General features: G+C 49.0%; 1 protein-coding gene across 1 annotated transcript; it reads left to right on the top strand.

Annotated features, from left to right (window-relative positions):
• Positions 1-1,466: 1,466 nt before the first annotated feature.
• HGD (homogentisate 1,2-dioxygenase) lies at positions 1,467-17,519 on the top strand. The gene is made up of 14 exons (XM_069945505.1): positions 1,467-1,576; positions 10,290-10,361; positions 10,476-10,564; positions 10,847-10,952; positions 12,391-12,441; positions 13,449-13,540; positions 13,635-13,669; positions 13,804-13,883; positions 13,966-14,065; positions 14,152-14,276; positions 16,374-16,478; positions 16,547-16,673; positions 16,761-16,942; positions 17,256-17,519. Exons 1-14 carry the CDS (start codon positions 1,496-1,498, stop codon positions 17,394-17,396), a joined length of 1,386 nt encoding a protein of 461 aa, XP_069801606.1. The 5' UTR covers positions 1,467-1,495; the 3' UTR covers positions 17,397-17,519.
• Positions 17,520-18,224: the final 705 nt, after the last annotated feature.

Here is an 18,224-nt window from a genome sequence, read left to right as displayed (position 1 = left end):
GCTTCTTCCAGATTTCAGGAGATATATTAGGAGTGGAGAGGATGAGAACCAGGGTTACTACTACTTACCCTCAGCTGCAGAAAGTCTGTAGTGAAAGCTGCACTCACTATTCTGCTGTTACTTCATGTCTCATCCTCCAGAGCTGCACTCACTATTCTGCTGTTACTTCATGTCTCACCCTCCAGAGCTGCACTCACTATTCTGCTGTTACTTCATGTCTCATCCTCCAGAGCTGCACTCACTATTCTGCTGTTACTTCATGTCTCATCCTCCAGAGCTGCACTCACTATTCCGCTGTTACTTCATGTCTCATCCTCCAGAGCTGCACTCACTATTGTGCTGTTACATCATGTCTCATCCTCCAGAGCTGCACTCACTATTCTGTTGTTACATCATGTCTCATCCTCCAGAGCTGCACTCACTATTCTGCTGTTACATCAGGTCTCATCCTCCAGAGCTGCACTCACTATTCTGCTGTTACATCAGGTCTCATCCTCCAGAGCTGCACTCACTATTTTGCTGATGCATCTTGTCTTATTCTTCAGAGCAGCACTCACTATTCTGCTGTTACTTCATGTCTTGTACTTCAGAGCTGCACTCACTATTTTGCTGATACATCTTGTCTTATTCTTCAGAGCTGCACTCACTATTTTGCTGATACATCATGTCTTAAGGCCCTATTCCACGGAACGATTATCGTTCGTTTTCGGACGATATCGACCGCTACGGACGATAATCGTTCCGTGGAATAGAGTGCAACGATCAGCCGACATCGTTCATGTCGGCTGATCGTTGCAGTCGCTTGTTTTTCAACATGTTGAAAAACAAGCGACTGATATAGCAGCGATCTGCTGCCGTCGCTCCGTTGAATAGGAGCGTCGGCAGCAGATGCTGCTATATCCTATGGGCTGCCCGGACGATCAGCGATCCCCCGGGCAGCCCCCCCGCAGCTCCCCGCCGCCCCTCCCGCACTCACCCGCTCGCTGCAGCCGCGTTGAATAGCGGCGGCAGCGAGCGGCGAACGAGGAGCAAACGAGCGCTGACAGCGCTCGTTTGCTCCTCCAACGACCCGTGGAATACGGGCTTTATTCTTCAGAGCTGCACTCACTATTCTGCTGGTTTCCTGATAGCTATTCTGCTGTTTCTTCCTCCAGAGCTGCACTCACTATTGTCCTGTTACATCAGGTCTCATCCTCCAGAGCTGCACTCACTATTCTGCTGATACATCTTGACTTATTCTTCAGAGCTGCACTCACTATTCTGCTGGTTTCCTGAAAGTTGTCAGGACTGTACACAGAATCCATGAGCTCGATTAGTGGGATGTTTTGTCAGCACAGACAGCAGCTTTGGATGTGTGTAGAGCCATTACACTGTGTGTGGAGATGAGGAGACACCTGTAGTGTTGAGCTCTGCTGTGTCAGTGACCCAGCACGCACACACACATATTGTGTAACTGTTCTGTGTATAATCAGATCCACATTGAGCTGCTGGTTAAATGTTTGCAGAGCAGCAATCTACAGCACAGAGCGGAGATCAGCAGAGGAGCAGCAGAGACCCAGACATGGCCGAGCTCAAGGTACCACACGTTATATATGTGCCGATACATACATGTACTAATACCAGTGCAGATACATACGTGTACTAATACCTACCAGTGCTGATACATACGTGTACTAATACATACCAGTGCTGATACATAATATACTAATACATACCAGTGCTGATACATAATATACTAATACATACCAGTGCTGATACATACGTGTACTAATACCAGTGCAGATACATACGTGTACTAATACCTACCAGTGCTGATACATAGGTGTACTAATACATACCAGTGCTGATTCATACATGTACTAATACATACCAGTGCTGATTCATAATATACTAATACATACCAGTGCTGATACATACGTGTACTAATACATACCAGTGCAGATACATACGTGTACTAATACATACCAGTGCAGATACATACGTGTACTAATACATACCAGTGCAGATACATACGTGTACTAATACCTACCAGTGCTGATACATACGTGTACTAATACATACCAGTGCTGATACATAATATACTAATACATACCAGTGCAGATACATACGTGTACTAATACATACCAGTGCTGATACATACGTGTACTAATACATACCAGTGCTGATACATACGTGTACTAATACATACCAGTGCTGATACATAATATACTAATACATACAAGTGCTGACACATACATGTTCTAATACCAGTGCAGATACATAGGTGTACTAATACCTACCAGTGCTGATACATAATATACTAATACATACCAATGCTGATGCATAATATACTAATACATACCAATGCTGATACATAATATACTAATACATACCAGTGCTGACACATACATGTTCTAATACCAGTGCTGATACATAGGTGTACTAATACATAACAGTGCTGATACATAATATACTAATACATACCAGTGCTGATACATACGTGTACTAATACCAGTGCAGATACATACGTGTACTAATACCTACCAGTGCTGATACATACATGTACTAATACCAGTGCTGATACATACATGTACTAATACCAGTGCAGATACATACGTGTACTAATACATACCAGTGCTGATACATACATGTACTAATACATACCAGTGCTGATACATACATGTACTAATACATACCAGTGCTGATACATACATGTACTAATACATACCAGTGCTGATACATACATGTACTAATACATACCAGTGCTGATACATAGGTGTACTAATACATACCAGTGCTGATACATACATGTACTAATACATACCAGTGCTGATACATACGTGTACTAATACATACCAGTCCTGATACATAATATACTATTACATAACAGTGCTGATACATACGTGTACTAATACATACCAGTGCTGATACATACATGTACTAATACATACCAGTGCTGATACATACATGTACTAATACATACCAGTGCTGATACATACATGTACTAATACATACCAGTGCTGATACATACATGTACTAATACATACCAGTGCTGATACATAGGTGTACTAATACATACCAGTGCTGATACATACATGTACTAATACATACCAGTGCTGATACATACGTGTACTAATACATACCAGTCCTGATACATAATATACTATTACATAACAGTGCTGATACATACATGTACTAATACATACCAGTGCTGATACATAGGTGTACTAATACATACCAGTGCTGATACATACATATACTAATACATACCAGTGCTGATACATACATATACTAATACATACCAGTGCTGATATATACATGTACTAATACATACCAGTGCTGATACATACGTGTACTAATACATACCAGTGCTGATACATACGTGTACTAATACATACCAGTGCTGATAGATAATTTACTAATACATACATGTACTCATACATACCAGTGCTGATACATATGTGTACTAATACATACCAGTCCTGATACATAATATACTATTACATAACAGTGCTGATACATACATGTACTAATACCAGTGCTGATACATACATGTACTAATACATACCAGTGCTGATACATACATATACTAATACATACCAGTACTGATACATACATGTACTAATACATACCAGTGCAGATACATACATGTACTAATACATACATGTACTAATACATACCAGTGCAGATACATACATGTACTAATACATACCAGTGCAGATACATACATGTACTAATACATACCAGTGCTGATACATGTACTAATACATACCAGTGCCGATACATGTACTAATACATACCAGTGCTGATACATACATGTACTAATACATACCAGTGCCGATACATACGTGTACTAATACATACCAGTGCCGATACATGTACTAATACATACCAGTGCTGATACATACATGTACTAATACATACCAGTGCTGATACATACGTGTACTAATACATACCAGTGCCGATACATGTACTAATACATACCAGTACTGATACATACATGTACTAATACATACCAGTGCTGATACATAGGTGTACTAATACATACCAGTGCTGATACATGTACTAATACATACCAGTACTGATACATACATGTACTAATACATACCAGTGCAGATACATAGGTGTACTAATACATACCAGTGCTGATACATACGTGTACTAATACATACCAGTGCTGATACATACGTGTACTAATACATACCAGTACTGATACATACATGTACTAATACATACCAGTGCCGATACATGTACTAATACATACCAGTGCTGATACATACATGTACTAATACATACCAGTGCTGATACATAGGTGTACTAATACATACCAGTGCTGATACATACGTGTACTAATACATACCAGTGCCGATACATGTACTAATACATACCAGTACTGATACATACATATACTAATACATACCAGTGCAGATATATATATGTGTACTAATACATACCAGTGCCGATACATGTACTAATACGTACCAGTGCTGATACATACGTGTACTAATACCTACCAGTGCAGATACGTGTACTAATACATACCAGTGCCGATACATGTACTAATACATACCAGTGCTGATACATACGTGTACTAATACCAGTGCTGATACATAGGTGTACTAATACCAGTGCTGATACATACATGTACTAATACATACCAGTGCAGATACATACATGTACTAATACATACCAGTGCTGATACATACGTGTACTAATACCAGTGCTGATACATACATGTACTAATACCAGTGCTGATACATACATGTACTAATACATACCAGTGCTGATACATACATGTACTAATACATACCAGTGCTGATACATACGTGTACTAATACATACCAGTGCTGATACATACATGTACTAATACATACCAGTGCTGATACATACATGTACTAATACATACCAGTGCTGATACATACATGTACTAATACATACCAGTGCTGATACATACATATACTAATACATACCAGTGCTGATACATACATGTACTAATACATACCAGTGCTGATACATACATATACTAATACAGTAGCTTCAGTGCTGTACAAGGGAAAGTTCTACAAACTTCTACCAGAGATTTATTATCTGGAGACAGTTCAGGGAATGACACAGAGACAATGCTCTGTGAGCTCCAGACTGATACATTGTGCATAGCTAGTCCTGCTCTCAGCTATATCCAGTGTAGACAATGCTCTGTGAGCTCCAGACCGATACATTGTACATAGCTAGTCCTGCTCTCAGCTCTATCCAGTGTAGACAATGCTCTGTGAGCTCCAGACCGATACATTGTACATAGCTAGTCCTGCTCTCAGCTCTATCCAGTGTAGACAATGCTCTGTGAGCTTCAGACTGATACATTGTACATAGCTAGTTCTGCTCTCAGCTGTATCCAGTGTAGGCAGTGCTCTGCGAGCTCCAGACTGATACATTGTACAAAGCTAGTCCTGCTCTCAGCTGTATCCAGTGGACAATGCTCTGCGAGCTCCAGACTGATACATTGTACATAGCTAGTCCTGCTCTCAACTGTATCCAGTGTAGGCAATGCTCTGTGAGCTCTACAGACTGATACATTGTACATAGCTAGTCCTTCTCTTAACTGTATCCAGTATAGACAATGCTCTGCGAGCTCTGGGAATTCTGTCAGTGAATGGAAACGCTTTTTCTGGTGAGGATCTATTACTTCTCACAGCTGAGGGTTTGTTCCAGTGGGCGGGTCTCCTCCCTCAGGCTATGGGGTTGCTGTGTGGGCACTGTGTAGCGGTGTTATGTGGCAGTGCAATGTGGGGCAGCGTCCTGTGTATGCTGGGGGTTGTAGTGCTGTGCTCTGTGAGGCCTCCCGCTATCTGTGACCTTTGATGCCCCCTGGTGTGGGCGGCAGGATGGGAGTGTTCCCGGCTCAGCCAATCACAGACGCTGCTCCAGCCTCTGCCCAGATGTTCAGCCACATGGGAGCGATCAGCCCGAAACATCAGTCATGTTCCTGCCGCCGAGTCACCCATTAACCCTCTGAGAGCTGCAGCTGCCCTGACAGTGGGGTAAAGGGTTAATGTAGGAGGGAAAATACAGCTCCAGCTGATAATGGGGCACAGATTAAAGGGGTCATCCAGGATTAGAAAAACATGGCTGCCGTCTGACAGAAAACCATCTACCCAATAATATGTGATCACTAAGCTCCACCCTCTCCCAGAGTCTGTGTGCCTGATGCATCATGGGATAGAACATGAAGACAAGGGGTCTATTTGTAAACTTGTATAGAAGATTGTTGTGGGCGTGCTCTGTGTCATGTAGGCATACATACCTTCTGTAATCACCAGTAGCGGATTATAATAGGGGCGTTCGGGGCGGCAGCCCGGGGCCCTGAGCTCCTGGGGGGCCCATGACCACCCAAAAAGACTTAGACTTTCAGTGGTGTACTGTCTCCTGGCTACACTTCTGCCATGATTTGCAAAAAATCACAGTTTTTTTTATGGCAATTTTGCACAAATCAGGACATCATGACATTATCTATCCTGTACTATGAACGCCAGGCTAGTGCTGCCATAGTTACAGTGGGTTGGGGGGGCCCAGGCTAGTGCTGCCATAGTTACAGTGGGCTGGGGGGGCCCAGGCTAGTGCTGCCATAGTTACAGTGGGCTGGGGGGGCCCAGGCTAGTGCTGCCATAGTTACAGTGGGCTGGGGGGGCCCAGGCTAGTGCTGCCATAGTTACAGTGGGCTGGGGGGGCCCAGGCTTGGTGAACAGCCCGGGGCCTATGGGAAAGTTAATCCGCCCCTGGTAATCACAATCCTTCTCCGTCACCAAACAGTCCATGCAGTGTAAAACCGAGAATATGAGGAAGGGAAGGAGGGGGATGCAGCTGCTGTCTGTGAGACCGCACTCTGTGAGAGGGGAAGAGGGGGATGCAGCTTCTGTTTGTGAGACTGCATCCTGTGAGAGGGGAGGAGGGGATGCAGCTGCTGTCTGTGAGACTGCATCCTGTGAGAGGGGAGGAGGGGATGCAGCTGCTGTCTGTGAGACTGCATCCTGTGAGAGGGGAGGAGGGGGATGCAGCTGCTGTCTGTGAGACTGCATCCTGTGAGAGGGGAGGAGGGGGATGCAGCTGCTGTCTATGAGACTGCATCCTGTGAGAGGGGAGGAGGGGGATGCAGCTTCTGTTTGTGAGACTGCATCCTGTGAGAGGGGAGGAGGGGGTGCAGCTGCTGTCTGTGCAACTGCATCCTTTGTGAGGGGAGAAGGGTGCAGCTGCTGTCTGTGAGACTTCATCCTGTTGGAGGGGGAAAAGGGGGATGCAGCTCCTGTCCGTGGGACTGCATCCTATGTGAGGTTAGGTGGGGGATGCAGCTGCTGTCTGTGAGACTGCAGCCTGTGAGAGGTAAGGAAGGGGATGCAGCTTCTGTTGGTGAGACTGCATGCTGTGAGAGGGGAGGAGGGGGTGCAGCTTCTGTCTGTGAGACTTGATCCTCTGAGAGGGGAGGAGGGGGATGCAGCTGCTGTCTGTGAGAATTGATCCTGTGAGAGAGGAGGAGGGGATGCAGCTGCTGTCTGTAAGACTTCATTCTGTAAAAGGGTAGGAGGGGATACAGCTGCTGTCTCTGAGAGGGGAGAAGGGGTATGCAGCTTCTCTCTGTGAGAGGGAAGGAGGGGCAGAACACAGGAAGTAACCGGATGCAGCGCCCCCCAGGGGCATTACAGGGGCAGAACACAGGAAATAACCGGATGCAGCGCCCCCCAGGGGCATTACAAGGGCAGAACACAGCAAATAACCGGATGCAGCGCCCCCCAGGGGTATTACTGGGGCAGAACACAGGAGATAACCGGATGCAGCGCCCCCCAGGGGCATTACATGGGCAGAACACAGGAGATAACTGGATGCAGCGCCCCCCAGGGGCATTACAGGGGCAGAACACAGGAGATAACCGGATGCAGCGCCCCCCAGGGGCATTACAAGGGCAGAACACAGGAGATAACCAGATGCAGCGCCCCTCGGGGGCATTACAGGGGCAGAACACAGGAGATAACCGGATGCAGCGCCCCCCAGGGGCATTACAAGGGCAGAACACAGCAAATAACCGGATGCAGCGCCCCCCAGGGGCATTACAGGGGCAGAACACAGCAAATAACCGGATGCAGCGCCCCCCAGGGGCATTACAGGGGCAGAACACAGCAAATAACCGGATGCAGCGCCCCCCAGGGGTATTACTGGGGCAGAACACAGGAGATAACCGGATGCAGCGCCCCCCAGGGGCATTACAAGGGCAGAACACAGCAAATAACCGGATGCAGCGCCCCCCAGGGGTATTACTGGGGCAGAACACAGGAGATAACCGGATGCAGCGCCCCCCCAGGGGCATTACCGGGGCAGAACACAGGAAGTAACTGGATGCAGTGCCCCCCGGGGGCATTACAGGGGCAGAACACAGGAGATAACCGGATACAGCGCCCCCCAGGGGCATTACAAGGGCAGAACACAGCAAATAACCGGATGCAGCGCCCCCCGGGGGTATTACTGGGGCAGAACACAGGAGATAACCGGATGCAGCGCCCCCCGGGGGAATTACAAGGGCAGAACACAGCAAATAACCGGATGCAGCGCCCCCCGGGGGTATTACAGGGGCAGAACACAGGAGATAACCAGATGCAGCGCCCCCCAGGGGCATTACAGGGGCAGAACACAGGAGATAACTGGATGCAGCGCCCCCTGGGGGCATTACAAGGGCAGAACACAGCAAATAACCGGATGCAGCGCCCCCCGGGGGTATTACAGGGGCAGAACACAGGAGATAACCGGATACATCGCCCCCCAGGGGCATTACAAGGGCAGAACACAGGAGATAACCGGATGCAGTGCCCCCCCCGGGGGTATTACTGGGGCAGAACACAGGAGATAACCGGATGCAGCGCCCCCCAGGGGCATTACCGGGGCAGAACACAGGAAGTAACTGGATGCAGCGCCCCCCAGGGGCATTACAAGGGCAGAACACAGGAGATAACCGGATGCAGTGCCCCCCCCGGGGGTATTACTGGGGCAGAACACAGGAGATAACCAGATGCAGCGCCCCCCAGGGGCATTACAGGGGCAGAACACAGGAGATAACCGGATGCAGCGCCCCCCAGGGGCATTACCGGGGCAGAACACAGGAGATAACCGGATGCAGCGCCCCCCAGGGGCATTACAAGGGCAGAACACAGCAAATAACCGGATGCAGCGCCCCCCCGGGGCATTACAGGGGCAGAACACAGGAGATAACTGGATGCAGCGCCCCCCGGGGGCATTACTGGGGCAGAACACAGGAGATAACTGGATGCAGCGCCCCCCCGGGGCATTACAGGGGCAGAACACAGGAGATAACTGGATGCAGCGCCCCCCCGGGGAATTACAAGGGCAGAACACAGGAGATAACCGGATGCAGCGCCCCCCAGGGGCATTACCGGGGCAGAACACAGGAGATAACCGGATGCCATTTTACAAGCATCTTCCGATTTTTTGGATCCACAGAAATTATAAATGATTGAGATCCTGGCGGGGAAAGTGTATGAGCTAGGGGGAGGGGCGGCAGTCTATTGCTCTCTGCTATCAGCCATGTTAGATGCTGCGCGCTCAGGAACAGATGTGCAGCTCCTGACACACAGTGACTCAGCAGATTATCTGGCAGACAGTGCTGAGCGCTCGGTGCCCGGGTGAGGAGGACGCCCCCTCCACCCCTCCTGTCAGTGCTCTCTTCCCTGCACACCACTGCAATATCCCCCCCTCCATCATATTAGAGACACAAGACCCTTTTAGCTCCTCCTCCTCCATATTTATCATAGCCCCTCCCCCTCTCCATATCTATTCTTATAGCTCCTTCCCCTCTATATCTATCATAGCCCCTCTCCATATCTATCATAGCTCCTCTCCTCTCCATATCTATCATAGCTCCTCACCCTCTTAATATCTATGCTCATAGCTCCTCCCCCTCTCCATATTTATCATAGCTCCTCCCCCTCTCCATATCTATCCTCATAGCTCCTTCCCCTCCATATCTATCATAGCTCCTCCCCCTCCATATCTATCATAGCTCCTCCCCTCTCCATATCTATCATAGCTCCTCCCCTTACACACACAGGGGGTAGATAAGTCAGAACCTCCTTGAGTCTTGCAGAGTTTCCCCGCTGTGTGCACAGAGCTCCCCCTAGTGTCGGCTGCAGGTAGGCTGAGATTGGTGTCCTGTGCAGGGACTGTGTGACGCTCTGTTCTGTCGGGGGGGGGGGGTGAAAGGTGTGGGGGGCTCGGGATGTGCGATCTCTGACCTTTCGGTCTCTGATTTGTAGTACCTGCACGGATTTGGCAATGAATTCTCGTCTGAAGACCCCCGATGCCCCGGAGCCTTGCCGGAGGGGCAGGTAAGTGATATTATATAACAGGACGACTCTCTGCTTGCTGTCAGTGAATGGGATTATAATGGCCTGACAGCCAGAGTCGGAACCTTCCAGAACTTACCGTCTCTTCCCCTGCAGAATAACCCCCAGGTGTGTCCGTACGGTCTGTACGCTGAGCAGCTCTCCGGCTCTGCCTTCACCTGCCCCAGGAGCTCCAATAAGAGGAGGTAACTACCTGCCCCGATGTTACCCCACACACACCTGCTCCCGATGGTACCCCACACACACAACTAGCCCAATGTTACACACACCCACCTTCCCCCAAATGTTACCCCCCCACACACCTGCCCCCAATGTTACCCCCACACACGTACACACTCAGAAAGTAGGGTGACAACGGTTATGGCCACCATTACCCCACAGAGGTTGTCAGCCATCTTCCCTATAGCCCTCAGACCTATGGATGAGTGCGGATGATGGGAGTTCTCTCTCTTATGTCTCCTCCCCAGTTGGCTCTATAGGATTCTGCCTTCCGTCTGCCATAAACCCTTTGAGGTTTACAAGCAAAAATACCTGACGCACAACTGGGGTGAAGTGGACCCGGACCCCAACCAGGTGAGAGCCCTTCCAAACAGGAGAGAGCCCCCTCCCCAACCAGGAGAGAGCCCCCCCAACCAGGAGAGAGCCCCCCCCCACCAAGAGAGAGCCCCCCCCCCACCAAGAGAGCCTCCGAAGCAGGTGAGAGCCCCCCAACCAGGTGAGAGCCCCCCAACCAGGAGAGAGCCCCCCAACCAGGTGAGAGCCCCCCAACCAGGAGAGAGCCCCCCAACCAGGTGAGAGCCCCCCAACCACGAGAGAGCCCCCCCAACCAGGAGAGAGTCCCCCCCCACCAAGAGAGAGCCTCCGAACCAGATGAGAGTCCCCCAACCAGGAGAGAGCCACCCAACCAGGTGAGAGCCCCCCAACCAGGAGAGAGCCCCCCAACCAGGTGAGAGCCCCCCAACCAGGAGAGAGCCCCCCAACCAGGAGAGAGCCCCCTAACCAGCTGAGAGCCCCAAACCAGGAAAGAGCCCCCCAACCAGCTGAGAGCCTCAAACAGGAGAGAGCCCCCCAAACAGGAGAGAGCCCCCCCCAACCAAGAGAGAGTCCCCCCCCCAACCAAGAGAGAGACCCCAAAACAGGTGAGAGTCCCCAACTAGAAGACCCCTCCAACCAGGTGAGAGCCCCCAACCATGAGAGAGCCCCCCAACCAGGAGAGCCCCCCAACCAGGAGAGAGCCCCCCAACCAGGAGAGAGTCCCCCAACCAGGAGAGAGCCCCCAACCAGGTGAGAGTCCCCCAACCAGGTGAGAGTCCCCCAACCAGGTGAGAGTCCCCAACCAGAAGAGAGACCTTCAACCAGGAGAGAGCCCCCCAATCAGGGGAGAGCCCCCAACCAGAAAAGAGCCCCCCCCCAACCAGGAGAGAGCCCCCCAATCAGGAGAGAGCCCCCCAATCAGGAGAGAGCCCCCAACCAGAAGAGAGCCCTTCAACCAGGTGAGAGCCCCCCCAAAAAGGAGAGAGCCCCCAACCAGGAGAGAGCCCCCAACCAGGAGAGAGCCCCCCAACCAGGAGAGATCCCTTTAATTCGGAGAGAGCCCCCCAACCAGGAGAAAGCCCCCCCAACCAGGAGAGAGCCCCCCAACCAGGTGAGAGCACCCAACCAGGAGAGCCCCCCAACCAGGAGAGAGCCCCCCCAACCAGGAGAGAGCCCCCCAACCAGGAGAGATCCCTTCAACCAGGAGAGAGCCCCCCAACCAGCTGAGAGCCCCCCAACCAGGAGAGAGCCCCCCCCCCCAACCAGGAGAGCCCCCCAACCAAGTGAGAGCCCCCCAACCAGGTGAGAGCCCCCCAATCAGGAGAGAGCACCCAACCAGGAGAGAGCCCCCCCAATCAGGAGAGCCCCCAACCAGAAGAGAGCCCTTCAACCAGGTGAGAGCCCCCCAACCAACCAGGTGAGATGGCCACGGTGACGGCCACCATTGTTATCACTATATCTTGTCTTCTCTCTGCAGATGAGATGGAAGCCCTTTGTTATTGGGGATAAGAAGCAGGACTTTGTGGATGTGAGTTATATACTGACCCAGGATCCATACAGGGGACCTCAGAGCAGAAATCCTAAGGAAGCCAATCCTCAGGGGTGGGGTGGCTCTCTGCTGGGGGAGGGAGAAACGGGTCCCGGGGTCCACCTATATAGCTCTGTTACCCATCTTCTGGGGTACACAGAGAAAAGGGGGTCCACACAAGAACCTAAAGGGATCCTCTATGTAAACTCCCCTGGGTGCACTGAGCTCCCCTAGTGGTGGCTGCATAAACTGCATCATTTAACCCAGGTATGAAGGGAAGCAGCAGTGAAGATCTAGGGGCCCCATACCAGCAGTGAAGACCCCTTAACTCATCTAGGGGCCCAATAACAGCAGGGTGCCCCCCCCCCTTCTATCTAGGGGCCCAATAACAGAAGTGCGCCCCCCTTCTATCTAGGGGCCCCATAGCAGCAGGGTGCCCCTTCTTCTATCTAGGGGCCCCATAGCAGCAGTGTGCCCCCTTCTATCTAGGGGCCCCATAGCAGCGGTGTGCCCCTTTTTCTATCTAGGGGCCCCATAGCAGCAGTGTGCCCCCCTTCTATCTATGGGCCCCATAGCAGCAGTGTGCCCACCCTTCTATCTATGGGCCCCATAGCAGCAGTGCCCCCCCTTCTATCTAGGGGCCCCATAGCAGCAGCGTGCGCCCCCTTCTATCTAAGGGCCCAATAGCAGCAGTGCCCCCCCTTCTATCTAGGGGCCCCATAGCAGCAGCGTGCCCCTTCTATCTAGGGGCCCATAGCAGCAGTGTGCCCCCCTACTATCTAGGGGCCCAATGCAGCAGTGTGGCCCCCTCCATCATGATACTCCATGCATTCTATAGGCAGTCATTGGTATGAATCCCTTACCGGGGCCCCTTGCTCCTGTTCACATGTTGGGGGGTCCCTAATGAAATTTAAAAAAACTATTGAAACATTTCAACAACCTTTTTTTCTCCAATTTTCTTCTATGCCAATATATGATCCCTTCTTATATCCATGTTCCCCCTCCAGGGTCTGTACACGCTGTGCGGAGCCGGAGAGGCCACGTCCCGCAATGGGATCGCCATCCATATCTACACATGCAACATCTCAATGGTGGACAGGTAAGTTAGTGCCCCCCACCATCCATTGTCACTGGGGGGTGGGGGTCTTTGGGGGTCTCACCTCATGAATCACCTCATTACCTCTTCCCTCCAGGTGTCTGTATAACTCTGATGGAGATTTCCTTATCGGTGAGTTCAGAATTTTCTTCTTTTCTCTAATAAGTTTTCAAACTTGGAGGATCCATCAGAATTTTGTGAACTGGGCCAGCGCCATCTAGTGTCAGGTGCTGGTAACTGCAGCTGACCAATGTTTCTTCCCACAGTCCCGCAGCAAGGAAACCTCCTAATTGTGACTGAGTTTGGGAAGATTCTGGTGGAGCCCAATGAGATCTGTGTCATCCAGGTAACAGGCGGTCATATATCTGTAAGGTATACATATATCCATTACAGTCTTGTCTGATTCTCACATGGGTCTTTATTCACAGCAAGGGATAAGGTTCAGCGTTGAGGTCTTTGGTGACTCTAGAGGTTACATCCTAGAAGTATTCGGGGTCCACTTTGAGCTCCCCGACCTGGGACCAATAGGTAAGAGGCTGGAGGGTTATATAAAGGTACAAGGAACCCCTTTATGTCCTGGACTAATGATATCATGAAATATGGGATTCTTTCAGGAGCCAATGGCCTGGCTAACCCGCGGGATTTCCTGACCCCTGTGGCCTGGTATGAGGACAGGACAGTGGCCGGTGGCTATACTGTGATCAGCAAGTACCAGGGACAGCTCTTCTCTGCACAGCAGGTCCTGCACTCTATGTTCCTTTATATGTCTCAGTCAGTCCCATGTAAATAAGAAGCCGTCACTGTAGGATGAAGAGTTCTGTAACTTTTATCAGAGATTTTATGTTTAGTTTTTCCTTGCTTAAATTTTGCACTGTTTTCTATTAAATTAAGAATTGAGGTACTGCGATGGGTACGGCAATAACCCCTACAGATCCATAGGGTCATCTTACCTTATGGATTATAGCAGGCATGTCCAAACTTTTTTCGAAGAGTGCCAAATTTGATGAAGTGAACATGTGCGAGGGCCGACCATTTTACATGCTACATGCTATATGCTTTATAACACAGGCAGATAATAGCAAGCTGGATACCTGGGGGGCCGTAAAAGTTCGGAACGCGGGCCGCAAATGGCCCTCCGGCCGGACTTTGGACATGCCTGGACTATAGTAAAGAGTCAGAGCCCTATTACATGGGGCGATTATCGTGCATAAAATCGTCATATCGTTAGAATTTAAGTAATATTCTCTGGGTGTATGCAGGCAATGATCAAACAATGGTTTGTGTGGCTTTGATCGCAACTTTTGAGCTGACCATAAAATCATAGGTAATATTTCAGAAAAAACTAAAAATTGCTTTGCCTAATAGGACCCTCATCATAGAAGTGGTCTATAGTCTGTTCATAATCAGCGATGCAACACTACAAGTCCCTGCATGCCCTGACTACACAGTGTAGGGATCATAGATCTACAACAGCTGGAGAACACTGCACTATACATAATTCATGGTCCCAGGAAAGCCGTCTCCTTGCTATATCATCATCTATTATACTGCTACCATCATGCATACATCAATAACCCTCAGCTAATCTGTTACACCATATTACCCTATGGACTGCAGCAGAGAAGGACTATACACACCTGGGGAAACCAAGTGCTGTGATAAGTGTGCAACCCAAGCTAATCTGTAACACAAACATAGACCACAGGAATGTTCTTCTGACTATTCTTTATTATATAATCCTGAGAAATAGATTTCTAGTATCCCGTTTTAATAACTTAGGTACCATAATGGGAACTACAACAACCTCTGACTGATCGGGGGATAATGGGAACTACAACATCTGACTGATAATGGGGGGATAATGGGATTTGGAGCCAACTAATGGGTTAAACAGGCATGTCCTGGACTGTACTCCCTGCACACTGAAACCCTCTCCTTATTTTCCTGTAAAATATAGGAGGCTATCACTATGTAATCAGGTACTGTGATGGATACAACAATGGCCCCTGGCACACAGCTATCTCTCATTCTCTCCACTTCAGGAGTCAAGACCAGAGCTGGGCTGTTTGCCCCTAGTACTCAGAGTACTTCCTCCATTCTCTGGCCAATCACAGTACAGTACAAATTCCTCTCTGCTATGCCATAGCATAATGCTGGTGAAAGTGCACTAAACTTAACAGGCTGCACTGTGCTGGGGAGTTTCACATTACAATATGGTAGATGACATGTGAAGGGAGAAAGGGTTATCAACGTACTGGGTTCAGTAGGCACACTGGTATTTACTCAAGAGGTGGCTGTTTGGGTGGCTAGAGATGACAGGAAGCCATGATTTATCTTTCAGGAACAATGTAGATCATCTTTAGCAGGCAGGCAGGCTCAGCTCACAAGAACGTAATTCACAGACTCCTGCAACGTACAACTTAAGCCCTGCTCCCCATTCTTGTTTTCTGTCCTGATCTAGCTGTTACTGGAGACAGATTACTTCTAACAACTGGCAGTGAATGACAGAATTTTGGTAATCAAAGTGATTTGCAGAAATGTTCCAGATCACACTGGAGATCACATGGAGGGAAGGTGATTAAATGTCAGTGACTGTTTAGAGGGGTTTTCTGATCTCATGAAGCATAAAACCTGTAACTAGAGATATACAGCCTAGATCTCCCTCTACTTATCATGGATTAGGTACTGCAATGGGCACAAACACAACCCCTGAATACACATGACACAGTAGAATATATTCCTGTCCTCTACATTTGCTATAACATTATATAGTATTGTGTTATATGTGCCGTCATGCTCTGTATACTGAAGTACCCTGCATCTTTCCTTCCTGCAGAGCTTTTCCCCATTCAATGTGGTTGCCTGGCATGGGAACTACGCCCCCTATAAGTACAACCTGGATAATTTCATGGTCATTAACTGTGTGGCGTTTGACCATGCGGTGAGTTTTGGCATCACATTTTTTGGTTCTCGGCCTCTTTTATGGTTCTAACCGCCCTTTGTTTCCAGGACCCCTCCATCTTCACCGTGCTGACTGCTAAATCCCTCAGACCCGGTGTGGCCATTGCAGATTTTGTCATTTTCCCCCCACGCTGGGGGGTGGCAGAGCACACCTTCCGTCCTCCTTACTATCACAGTAAGTGACCGCCAGTCTATACTCAGGAGGGGTGGGGGGGCTGGAGAGCTGCGGGCCTCCTGATCTATTGTCACATGTCTCCTCTAGGGAACTGCATGAGCGAGTTCATGGGTCTGATCAAAGGTCACTATGAAGCTAAAGAAGAGGGGTTCCAGCCCGGGGGAGGGAGCCTGCACAGCGCTATGACCCCTCACGGGCCGGACGCCGACTGCTTTGAGAAGGCGAGCAATGCCAAACTGGAGCCTGAGCGAGTGGCTGGCGGAACAATGGTATACAGCAGATACAACCAACACTACCTCTCCCACAATGCACTTCAACATACATGATCACATGACTATGATACTCCCTCACTTAGGGATAATATGCATGTAACAGAGACCAAAGCTGAGGGTTTGGTACAATGTACATTGCTGTGAGAGCTCACATTTTTCTGTTCTGCAGTTCTGTTGTACAATGTAACAAACCCTCTGCTGTGTGAGGACTGGCTCTGCATAGGTTTCCTATTGATAACACAACATGGCTGGGGCTCCAGTGACATCACAAGCCTCTGATGATGTCACATGGTGTCTCTATCTCTTCCAGGCCTTTATGTTTGAGTCGTCGCTCAGCATGAGTGTGACCCGCTGGGGGCTGGAGACCTGCACTCGCCTGGATAAGGAATATTACCGCTGCTGGGAGACGCTGCGCAGCCACTTCACCCCCACCCAGCGGAGCAAGAAGTGACCCCCTGCAGAGCATTACTCCTGGCTGCAGCCTGTTACCTGCTATATAAGCTGTATTATTATAACTGCCAGATCTATAGCAGCAAGAAAGATTATAATAAATCTGACACAGTATTAACAATCACTGCTGATCCTGAGGTCATCATAACTCGTCACCTCCAGAGCTGCACTCACTATTCTGCTGTTACATCATGTCCTATCCTCGTCACCTCCAGAGCTGCACTCACTATTCTGCTGTTACATCATGTCTCATCCTCCAGAGCTGCACTCACTATTCTGCTGTTACATCCTCCAGAGCTGCACTCACTATTCTGTTGTTACATCATGTCTTATCCTCCAGAGCTGCACTCACTATTCTGCTGTTACATCATGTCTCATCCTCCAGAGCTGCACTCACTGTTCTTTTTCTAAACTTCTATTTATTAAAGGATTTTCAAAGAAATTTTCCAAAAAGAAAAAGCATTATACAAAAATATTCCAGTAAGAAAGAATAAGAGCACAAAGCTCAAGTCTTGATAAAATACAGACATAAGACTTATACATATAAGAAAAGACGAATGAGCAAATACAGACTCCATCGGCTCCCATTGGAGCCACATACATTGGCAATATACTGGAACATATCCAACTTGTAAACATAGAACTAGAGAACCCACTTAAGGGGAGGGAAGAAGAGGAAGGGAAGAGAGGGAGAGAAAAGAGAAGGGGGGAGAAATGAGAAGGCAGCAATAAATGAACAAGCAATAATGCGCTAACTCAACAGTATCACGCAGCACATAGTCATAGAATATCCTCATGAGGGAGGCTGTGCCCCGCCTGCTGAAGGTCT

Source organism: Dendropsophus ebraccatus, chromosome 11, assembly GCF_027789765.1.
Source record: "Dendropsophus ebraccatus isolate aDenEbr1 chromosome 11, aDenEbr1.pat, whole genome shotgun sequence".
In the NCBI taxonomy this organism is placed as follows: Eukaryota; Metazoa; Chordata; class Amphibia; order Anura; family Hylidae; genus Dendropsophus; species Dendropsophus ebraccatus.
Note: the sequence above shows the minus strand (reverse complement) of the source record. Positions and strands in the feature narration are given on the sequence as shown.

Bases quoted from the DNA above. Each gene is read 5' to 3' on its own strand.
- HGD (XM_069945505.1), top strand. From the start codon at position 1,496: ATGTTTGCAGAGCAGCAATCTACAGCACAGAGCGGAGATCAGCAGAGG. The intron at 12,442-13,448 runs GTGAGTTATATA...TTCCCCCTCCAG, and splicing joins AGAAGCAGGACTTTGTGGAT to GGTCTGTACACGCTGTGCGG. The intron at 13,670-13,803 runs GTGAGTTCAGAA...TTCTTCCCACAG, and splicing joins TGATGGAGATTTCCTTATCG to TCCCGCAGCAAGGAAACCTC.